Here is an 11,743-nt window from a genome sequence, read left to right as displayed (position 1 = left end):
GGAATAAAGATGCAGACCTACTAGAGAATGGACTTGAGGATACGGGGAGGGGGAAGGGTAAGCTGGCACAAAGTGAGAGTGGCATGGACATATATACACTACCAAACGTAAAATAGATAGCTAGTGGGAAGCAGCTGCATAGCACAGGGAGATCAGCTCAATCAGCTCGGTGCTTTGTGACCACCTAGAGGGGTGGGATAGGGAGGGTGGGAGGGAGGGAGATGCAAGAGGGAAGAGATATGGGACATATGTATATGTATAACTGATTCACTTTGTTATAAAGCAGAAACTGACACACCACTGTAAAGCAATTATACTCTAATAAAGATGTTAAAAAGAAAAAAAAAAAAGAAATCTGCCTGCCAATGCAGGGGACATGGGTTCAAGGCCTGGTCCGGGAGGATCCCACATGTCGCGGAGCAACTAAGCCCACGCGCCACAACTACTGAGCCTGCACTCTGGAGCCCGTGAGCCACAACTACTGAGCCCGCGCACCTAGAGCCTGTGCTCTGCAACAAGAGAAGCCACCGCAATAAGAAGCCCACATACGCAACGACAAGTAGCCCCCGCTCACCACAACTAGAGAAAGCCCGCGTGCAGCAACGAAGACCCAATGCAGCCAAAAATAAATAAATAAGATAAATAAAAAATAAAAAAAATTGGTGTGTACCATTTAAAGAAAAAACAATAAAACTATTTTTAAAATAAAGTGGGGTATACAGTAAGTTACTAGAAAATACGCATCGTTTTAAAGCCCTGTTCACATGAAGTATTAAATACACCTTTGGATCCTAACTCCAAACCTGGGTGTAGGGCAAGCATCACTTTCCTATTTTTTTAAATTTTTTAACAGACAAGGAAACAAAGGTCCAGACTTGCTCAAAGCCATACGTTTAAGAGTAACAAATCTTTATTAAGCGTTCATTGCCATACATGTGAAGGTTTCTGCAGCCAGCTAGTTACGCTGTAGCAGGAACTTAAATTCTTTAACTACAAATCACAAGCAGTTCCACAACGTATTTGAAGAATGGCATTAAGCAGTGGTGAAACACTGATAGCTGGGTGACCGTGTGTAACCTTTCATGTCTCTGGGCTTTACTTTCTTCATCTTAAAAATGGAAAAGCTAGATGCTGTCTAGTAGCTTTTATAGGTTGAGCAACCTGTGATGTTGACTGTCTCTATCCGTTTGGGGAAAAAACCCTCAAAATTTAGGGAGTAAAAAAAGGAAAAACTATTATTCAAGACCCAGATGTAAAATCACATCATTAAAAAGGGATAACGGTTTTAGACCATGCCTTTTTAGGATAAATAAGAATCTTACAGGATAAGGAGGACCTAGGAAAAGGCTAAGGGCTGGAGTTCTCAAAAATTCACTTTCATGTGAAGCCGGTATTCTGTGATTCCATTTCACTACTTTAAGATCCCAAATCAGTGGTTTGACCCTCAAGTCTGTCTCTTGTAACACATGTTATAGATACACATGTTCATACATGTAAGCCAGGATTTCTGTAGAAGAGTGTATGCAGTAGCATTATTTGTTATCAACAGAACTATTACGGTTTAATGGGGAATTGTGGAATGCTACGTGGCTGTTAAACGAAAGGGAAGCCATCGTGTGGTGATATGATACACTGTGGAGCGGAAGCATGGGATCTGTATGCTATATTCACGTTAAACACAATTGCACGTGTGCATAAATGAGGTCAGAGACTCAAGTCTCAGAGGACTGTTAACAGTGGCCACCCGTGAATCTAAGTTAAGGTACTTTCAGTTCATACATTTCTGTACCTGAATTTTTAAAAAACGTCAAGCACGTTAACTTCGTAATTAAAAGGACAAAAACAACAACTTTTGTTACTGATACAAATTACAGGTACAAGGCTACCAAATGACCAAATATTTGCTAAGAATATAAAAGGAGAAATACAGAAGTAGCTTCTCCTCTAGAGGTAGGTATTTTTTTAAAAAATAAAAGATATTAGATGAAGGAAGACTGGGAATCAAACACGTGCATACTTCATAAACATTCAAATAATGGTGCTTTAAATTCAAATTTAGGTATTTCTGGCTAGGGAGTAAATCTGTCAATTTTCCTTAGAATTTTTAATTTTTCCTCATATACTGAAGCCCATTCTGGGGAAGGAGAATTGAATAATACTTGCAGTATTGAGGAAAAAATATTCTTTACTGTAAGACTGAGTGGTTCTAAAGATGACTGAATAGGATTTTATCAATATGAGAATTAGGTTAAACATAGAATATAAAAAGGCAAAGACTGACTTTTAGACACAGTCTACATTTGTTAGAGTTTAAGATTTGGAAAGCCACACTCCACTATTCTAGCATTTGAAAGAGATAACAGCTTACGATTCTGAAGCATCTGCATAATATGTTCCTTGATCATCGGCAGGACGAGCTTTCCACCAAGTCCACAAGCCATTCGGTCTAAAGCACTCTCACCAGCAACTGCATTGCTACACACAAACAAAATGATATAATTGCGACATAAGCAAAATACACAATAGGACACTGCACGGACATATTTCTAAACATGTTATTAAACTGAGACTGAAGAAGAATTAATTCAAGTGGTCTCTCTAATACATGTAGTGAAGCTGTGGGTTAAAAACCCTAGAGTTTAAAAAAGAGCGGGGGGCTTCCCTGGTGGTGCAGTGGTTGAGAGTCCACCTGCCGATGCAGGGGACACGGGTTCGTGCCCTGGTCCGGGAGGATCCCACATGCCGCAGAGCGGCTGGGCCCGTGAGCCATGGCCGCTGAGCCTGCGCGTCCGGAGCCTGTGCTCCGCAACGGGAGAGGCCACAACAGTGAGAGGCCCGCGTACCGCAAAAAAAAAACAGCAAAAAATAAAAAACGAGGGGGGATAAAATTTTTATCATGCCTCATTGTGGTTTAAAAGTCTGAATCTGATCTTTCAAGCCTTTTCCTACTCTCCCCCCACACACCACTCACTAGTTAAAACTTAGCTTCTGACACTTTCAAGACTCAGAGGGGTAAGCAGAGTGTTCAGCAGAGAGAGCCTTGTGTATCTCATTTCCTGGAAACATATTCTTCAAACTTATCAGTGGGGAGAACATAGAAAACTGAAAAAAGTACTGAGCCTGTATGTGATTTTTTCCTCACTGTGAGCTTATTCATCTTTAAGGGGTGCAATCTGCATTGCAAAAAACTATGCATTGGGGAAAGTCAATTCTAGTTTTTTTCCCTGAAAACTGAAGAAAAATTTGGGCATATAAGCCTTTGCACATTTATTCTGTTTTAGAACTGCAAGATCAGCAATGAGTTTGTCATGTGCATAATCTTTAACTGTTCTGTGTGAAGGCAAGACCAGAAAGATGAAACTATGACCTTCAGAACAGGTTCTTATAGACTTAAACTGACCTTGAAAATATATTTACGTCCTATTTACTCACAGATAAAATCTATTCACCCAGTCCGGAAAAAAAATAGCTTCATACACCATATAAATTTAAGTGCCTTTTATAGGGCAAATTAAGCCAGGTAGCAGCACATAACAGTAACTGAACCAGGGCAAGAAAACCTGATTGGAGCCCAGTCTTCTCTTCAGCCCTATTTGATGATTTCCAGTCAGGGATTATTTTCATACTTCTAAAGAGTATTTGGGCCAAAAGTCAGTCATTTTTAATAATAGGATTAAGTTTCAAAAAGACACCATATATTCTGTAAATCGAATGTCTAATTCTATCTAATATCTGTTATAGTAGCTTACACCAACTACCAGTCTTTCGGGGAAATAATTTCAGTTCTTTTTAAGAAAAGGAGGTAAGGCAGTATGATGCACTGGGAAGAGTAAGAGAAATGGTATTAAACCCAGTCTACTAACTGGCTATACAACCCTGGACAGATCACTCAATCCGCCCTCTCCATTTCTGCATCTATAATATGATACTATACTCTTTAGGACCACTGAAGGCATCAAATTAAAATAGCTGCTCTGAGGTGCTATGTTTCATATATGTAAGGAGCCATTATCACTACTTCACAGTGAATATAAATTCTGATTGACTTTTCCACAGGAATCTGTATTCATGGGTACCTACTAAGTTGAAACAAGTAAAATAGTAATTTCAGTGTTACTGTCACCCAGTGTATCAACCTCACCATCATTGCCTCCTCTCTATCCTAAACATAAATTGCATTACTTGGGGAAAATACAGGGGATTTGCTGAAACAACTATTCTAAGTTAAGGTCTATGCATTTAAAGGCATTTATCACAATAAAGCTTCTTTATATATATTTTAGAAGATACTATTAAAAAATTCTTGGAAGAAAATTTAGAGTAAAACAGGGTAATAAAGATAGCTACTTTATTAAAGATAAGTATTTACAAAATTTGGTACAGAGAAACACACAACAGAGAAAGCCTAAATGTCCCATATTCCAAACTTAAAAGTTTAACTTCGGATTTACGGAATACAGTGTGGGGAAGAGATAGGCCTTGTAATCCTAAGCTCTCGCTGCCACCTGACCTTGCTCTATCCTGTCAAGGAACCTTCATGGTTTTTGGTCTGTGTGATTACCTGTCAAAATCATCATCTTCTAGTTCATCCGCATTTGCCCAGTCCTCATCCTCTTCAAGGTCAACCATCATGGCTAACATCTGAGGAACTAAAGAAAATAATTATTTCATACCCAAAGACTGTCTCTTTAATTTTGTCAATATCACCATGTACTAACAATTTTAAGTAAAAAACAAAGGATCGGCTTTGCCTCTAACAGTAAAACAAAAAAATTATTTGCCTGTTCTCCCCAAATCTGGTTACATTTTTACCTTTTTTATCACACTGGCTTTAGATCTTGTTCTTTTTAAGAAGTAACATTAAGGATAAAAGTCAAATATTCCAAATCTTGTTACATCCTCTTCCTCCCTCACCAGAAGCAAGCACCATAATAAAATCAATGTTTCTCATTACCAAACTGTTTTTACACTTGAACTATAGTTTTCTCTATGTATAACATATAGTACTATTCCAAGATTTTACTTTTATATAATAAATGGTATCACTATATATATCCTTTGGCAATTTGCTTTTTTCTCAACACACATGGAATTCATTTGCATTACTTCATAGCATTTCATTATATAAACACACTATCCTGTTGGTGGACATTTTAGTTGTTCCTAATTTTTTTCCGATTACAAAATTTGCTTTGATGAGATTCTTATACATATCTCCTTGACAAGTGTGAGTTCAGGGCATGAAATTGTTACAAGTATCTTTAATATTACTAAAACCCACTGAACTGCTCTCCATAGTGGCGGCATAAACTTGATTCCTACGGGAAGTTCAAAAGGAGGCCTGTGTATATTGCACAAGGTGTGAAGTGCTCCTGGGAGTTCTCTCTGCTCCACACCCTTCATCGACACTTGATATTGTCAAACTTTCTGACAGTTGGTATTTGACAATTAATTATATTTGTATTTAGGGAGACTGAGCAGCGTTTAATAGCTATTTCAGATTCCTCTATTGCGAACTTCCTGCTCCCAGATTCTATTTTCTGGACACCAAAACTTTGTTGATTGTGGGCAATGAACTACTTTCTCTCAGTCTGTGGCTTATCTTTTAATTTCACTTATGATGTATTTGGATGGTCAAAAAATTGTTGTAGTACAAATTTAGTAATGTTTGCATCTATGGTTTCTGACTCAGTCTTAAAAATAAATCACTTTCTACTATTAAAAGCTTTACTTATAAGATGTATCTATTATTTCACGTTTAATCAACCGAAAATTCGGTTTCATAGGATATTTGAAGTTGGGATATGTTTTTCCCATAGAAATAACCAGTTGTGCCAACGACCTCTGATGAATTATCTTTTTAAGTCCATCTGTCTCCATGTGAGTGGATCTGCTCCTGGACCCTTTCGTTCTATCCAACTCATCTATTACCTGCACCATCAACAAACTCTAAATCGTCATAGCTGATAGGCAAGATCTGAACTTTATTCATCAAAATTGTCTTGGCTACTCCAGGCCCTATGCTCTTCCACACAAATTTTGGAATCAATCTTATCATGACCAACTCTATTGTGATTCTGGCTAAAATTATATTGAATTTTTAGGTTAATCTGAGGAGTACTAATATTTGCTTCTCCTATTAGTCTTTCAATGCATCATCCAATTTTCCCCATAGAGGTCCTGTACATCTTTCGATTTACTTCCAGGTATTATAAGTCATGCCTGCTATTCTGAGGTTTCAGGGTGCTGGAGCATGGCCATCATGTCGGGTCCATGAAGTTAAGAATGTATAAGTGCATTTCCCCAGAGTCACCTGAGTTTGAAAGGACATTCCTTCTATCAATAAAATCTGTGGACTTGCACAACTCTCAGCAAACTTATCCAACAATTTTGCCACCGTAACACCAACTACTTAAAGACTTTTGACTTACTAGTCTGTGCAACAATATTGGTATGTTTTCTTAACATAGCAGCTGCAGTCTCAGAGAGGGTCACAATTACTTCAAGGGCAAGCTGGCGTTGCATATTATTGAGGCTGGTGTCTCCACACAACTACAAAAAAAGACATATTTGTATACATTTAGTAGTTTATTCACGGAAAATAAGAAACGGAACATTTACCTAAGTATTTAATATACCTTCAGACTTAGCTGTAAAGTTGCTTCCAAATGAGGACGTAAATACTTTGGAACAGTGTCGGCAATCTCAACAAGGGATTTTAGGACCGAATCATCATTCTGGTAGCATGAGTCATTTACAGCCTAGAAAAGGTGAAATAAATAAAAAAATAAGGTCTGTGCTCAAGAGTTACTTATGATGCCTCATTGGCCAGAACATCAAGAGGCAGACAACAAAGAAATACTAGTATTATTTTTCACTGAGTAATAACTTAGCAATCAACATCATGCAGATATTCTACCTACAACCACTTATATATTTTCCTTTTGCCTATTGTTAACTAGAAACACATAAAGATTTAAACCTAAGTAAAAATTAAAATCAGTGCAACTATAATAACCACAACAACACTTAAGACTGGCAAAGAATTTTTTCATAACCAGAAGGAATCCCTTTTTCTCTGTCCTTCCAATACCCACACATATAGTAAATACTAGATCCTATGATACATTTAAAGTGTCCAATATTACCCGATTTACTTCTCTTTGATGTCAAGTTTGGTCACTGTGGAATTTAAGTATGCATGTTGTATCTACCTTTGCCTATTTCAGAGTCACAACTCCTAAAAGTTCTGGCTAACATTTTACCTTATTCTAAACTCAGAGGAAGAAAATTCTGAAATTAGACTTAAATAGTGTGTAACTCAAGACTTGTAGATAAGGGACTTCCCTGGTGGCGCAGTGGTTAAGAATCCACCCGCCAACGCAGGGGACGTAGGTTCGAGTCCTGGTCTGGGAAGATCCCACATGCCGCGAAGTAACTAAGTCCGTGAGCCACAACTACTGAGCCTGTGTGTCTAGAGCCCGTGCTCTGCAACAAGAGAAGCCACCACAATGAGAAGCCCGCGCACCACAACGAAGAGTAGCTCCTGCTCGCTGCAACTAGAGAAAGCCCGCACGCAGCAACGAAGACCCAACGCAGCCAAAAATAAATAAATAAAAATTTTTAAAAAAAAGACTTGTAGATAATAAACTACTAAAACAATAGAATGTTTTGTCATTGACCTAAACTATCTTTTCAGCTTAATAGAATGGGGAAAAAAGTTTCTACTAAGTTCTGGTAATAACTCTATCACATATGAACCTTTAGTTTTAGCTCCCCTAAATCCTCTCTAACCTGGTCCTCAGCAGGGGCACTATTCCTCTCAGGAGGTGCTTCGTGGTCGTCACAGACTCAGGAAATGCAAAGGCCAGGGGTACTGTATGTCCCACATCTGTGACACAAATGCTTAGGAAAAACTCATCTGACTTTCTTATCATGCATCTTGCATGATTATGCCAGACACTTACATAAATGAAAAACTCATTTATAATGATCTGAACCTAGAACCTAACTCACAAATTATTTTTTGCCTGGTTTTAATGTACCATGATGTCCCCACGCCCCGCAAAATGTAAATACTGTATAAATTGAGAAGGAATACATATTTTGTTTTGTCCAGAACTTCACCATTTCTGGAAATCACCAGTTCAAATCACCAACAGTAACAGAAATCATGGTGTTTGAACCGCCGATGATACCTCTGTATCAGTCCACATTGTTGGCTATTGCATTTGTGTAGATCACTTAGAAATCACCCAGTCTACTGTGTCTTTGTTGTGGTCAGGCCCTAACATTTATACGTGGAAACGCATGCCATTTTATGAGACATTACTTTCTATTTCTTCTTTGTATCCACTTAAGGCCATACATACATTGATATTTTAAAAACTTGTATGTGTACATGAATTGTTACTATGCATTTCATTTTAAGAAAGACTATGGGAAGTTATAAACTACTGGTTATAAAAGGGGGTTTGAGGACTGACAAGGTTGAGCAGAACTGCTCTAACTCACCCAAGCTCACTTCACTTTCTGATCGAGGCAGATGTCCTTAAAATAGTAACTTACCCTTGGAATCCAATGTCAACTAACCATAAACTACTTACTTTATAAGACAAACTGTTACAAGCCCTGTATTTAACAGTAAGGACTGCAGTCCAATTTGGGTTTCAATTGTGCGTGATTTCACCACTTACCAACACTGTGACCTTGGGCAAGTTTCTAACCCTCTCCTTAGTTTCTCCTTATGTACAAATGGGCATTACATTTCATAGGTTATTTGGTTGTTCTAATGGAAATAACCTATGTGATTACATATTCAATAATAAGCATAAATTGCTCATATCATTTGCCTTATAGAAAAAATCTGAAACTAAGAGACCAAAGGTCTATCAAAGACAAAAGATATTAACTCAGCGGGGACAGAGATTTGCGTGTTTTGTTCACTGCTGTATCCCCAGCTGGCACATAGTAGGCAACAAATATTTATTGAATAAATGAATGCATTACAGAACTCTGATGAGAATGTAAGCAACAGAAAACCAGTAAGGATATAATTATCACCTACCCTAAACTGTTTTCTTACCTGTAAGAATCCGGGTAACAAGTCTGCAAAATGTTTGAACAGGGCAACATTATGTTCATTTGCAAGTATAAATGCAGCAGTAGCTCTAGCAGATAATGTCCTGATCTAAAATGAAGAGAGTAAAAATGCCAAACATGAGAAATTCTTAATATATGCAAGTTCAAGTTTGCTCACTCAAGTTGAACATTTTCTTTATCAGTAAAACTAGTAGCTGTGTTTTAAAGTATAAAATCATAGACGATCTCCAAACACATAGATTTCTTTCACAAGTTAGGTGCTATATTAAATTAGGTGTTAATATTAATGGAATTGAAATTATTTACCGATGGATGTTCCTGATCTTGCATACACTGAACTAACATCCGTTTGATGACGTCTAAATAGTGCTGCTGTTGATTTCCAAAAATTCCAGGAAAGTTCCTGAAAAAATGATCCAAGGCATCCTTTAAAAACTACATTATAGGGGCTTCCCTGGTGGCGCAGTGGTTAATAATCCGCCTGCCAGTGCAGGGGACATGGGTTCGAGCTCTGGTCCAGGAAGATCCCACATGCCGCAGAGCAACAAAGCCCATGCGCCACAACTACTGAGCCTGTGAGCCACAACTACTGAAGCCCACTCGCCTAGAGCCCGTGCTCCGCAACAAGAGAAGCCACTGCAATGAGAAGCCCGCGCACCGCAACAAAGAGTAGCCCCCACTCGCCACAACTAGAGAAAGTTCGTGCACAGCAATGAAGACCAAACGCAGCCAAAAATAAATAAAATAAATACACTTATTAAAAAAAAAAACTACATTGTATCTTAGTAAGGTGGTCAGCTAGAACATCTAATTACGTGTCTAACTGACTTAAAAGTTTACATTAATCCTTAAAGGCTGGACTTCATCTACCCATTTTCCAAGCAATCCTATTTTGGGGTCAGGTGAACAGAAAACAAACAGAGTGGAATCAGACTGGGAGCAGAGGTGAGCCAGGTGCACAGCCACCCCAGCTCTCTGCTCAGGGGGAAGCTGACCTGAAGTGCAGGGTGGGACAAGAGCAAGCACAGGGGCTCAGGTGGTAACTGTAATAACCATGCTCACCACCTGCTCCCAGACTTGGTGATCCGGGCAGCCCAAGTTCTGCTCTACTTTAAATGTGGTAAATAATTAAACTGAATACTTTTACTTAATTCTCCAATTTGGACTACTGATATAAAGATACACTTGACAACTAAAATAGAAAATGGTGTAATATCAAGTCTAAAGGTAGATCTCAAAAAAAATGTATATGATCTTGATAAGTTATAAATTCAACTGTATATTATTTTAAATGCAGTAGAACTGTACAGTAGGCCAAATTTTTTAAAATGCAGTTAATCATTTAATTCTAAACTTAGATCATTTACTTATAAATGAGGTTATTAAAATATTATGTTTCTCTAAAGCTTGGTCACAGGAGACCCAGAAGACAGTGGGGATTCACCAGCATTTTCTTTCTCTTCTTCCAGATGCCGTTATTAAAGTGGCTTTCTAAACGCTACAGCTGGTACTGTGTCAATCTCCTAAGGAGAAACTGTCCCAGAAATTTTTTCAGAATCATGAAAGACAAAGGAAAGAAATAAAATTGCAGAGAATCCCCGTATACAAAAAAGGATCATGATGGAAAATGAAAAGCTTTGTTCTTTTCAATTTTGCTTCCAACACAAATACAAAGCTTATCTAAAGGCATTATTTAAGGCTAAAAAGTTAAGCTAGACTAAAATAATCAATTAAAACGTGCTTTGGGCACTCATAACATTAAATTTCCCCCCCAAAATTAGATCAATGTGTATACCAGAAAATATGAAGGGCAGCTTCCCGCAGTCCCACATTTTGAGAGCTGACTGAATCAAAAAGGAACTTCAGACCTTCAGGCCATTGGTTGTTGCCATCCTCATCTAAAAGGAAAGAAATCTAGGCATAACCTGTGTAAATCAAAACTTCAAAATATCAAGAGTGAATCCTTTCATTTCGTAAGCCTCATTCAAAATATGTGGCTGTAGAAAATGTCACCTGCTCTATGTTTTTACAAAAATTCCAATAAAATCAAGTCCTTCTACCATAAACTGGCATTATAATCTAGTAAAAGCAATTGTGTGCATCTGGGTTACATAAGCACAGACTATCAGCAGTGGTTATTTCTCAGGAGTGGGACCTGGAGAAAAGGAAGCACACTGTGACTACTGGACTGGTTGAATCTTTCATACGTACTATTTGCTATTAAAGAGTTTAAAAAGCAGGCAAAGCCAATATTTGGTAACAAGTCTTAAAACCAAAATATTTATTACTTGCAAACTGAAGAATGGGAGTGGGAATCCCAGAGCTGTGCTCACACTGTGCAGTTTTAAGTACTATAGGATGTTATCAATGTGTTTGTGTTTTAACAAGATTTTAAAATATAGATTTTTGTGATCTTTGTGATAAAAATGAACCACCACAAAAATCTACTGTACCAGTTAAGAGACTCACTGGTTTTACTGTCACAAAGAACTTGAGAGTTATGGAAAATACAGATGAGTTATGCATTTTTTTTTTTAAATTTCCCCCCCATTTGCTGAACTTCTCTGAAGTGAGTAGTGTGCTGACAAAAAAAATTTATGGAGAGAACACTTTGAAACATTCTGGAAATGCTTCCATTATT

At 37.9% G+C, this 11,743-nt stretch overlaps 1 protein-coding gene across 1 annotated transcript in view; it reads right to left on the bottom strand.

The window, feature by feature from the left end:
- Window positions 1-11,743, bottom strand: part of IPO5 (importin 5) — a 32,260-nt gene that overhangs the window by 19,416 nt on the left and 1,101 nt on the right. The window contains exons 2-8 of the mRNA XM_024123141.3: window positions 10,898-11,000; window positions 9,409-9,505; window positions 9,086-9,190; window positions 6,639-6,761; window positions 6,432-6,552; window positions 4,562-4,649; window positions 2,369-2,475 (exon numbers count right to left, since the gene is read on the bottom strand). Coding sequence (XP_023978909.1) covers window positions 2,369-2,475; window positions 4,562-4,649; window positions 6,432-6,552; window positions 6,639-6,761; window positions 9,086-9,190; window positions 9,409-9,505; window positions 10,898-11,000 — 744 coding nt within the window. The remainder of the gene's footprint in view (window positions 1-2,368; window positions 2,476-4,561; window positions 4,650-6,431; window positions 6,553-6,638; window positions 6,762-9,085; window positions 9,191-9,408; window positions 9,506-10,897; window positions 11,001-11,743) is intronic.

Source organism: Physeter macrocephalus, chromosome 13 (assembly GCF_002837175.3).
Source record: "Physeter macrocephalus isolate SW-GA chromosome 13, ASM283717v5, whole genome shotgun sequence".
Taxonomy (NCBI): Eukaryota; Metazoa; Chordata; class Mammalia; order Artiodactyla; family Physeteridae; genus Physeter; species Physeter macrocephalus.
This window is presented reverse-complemented; position numbering and strand designations above follow the sequence as displayed.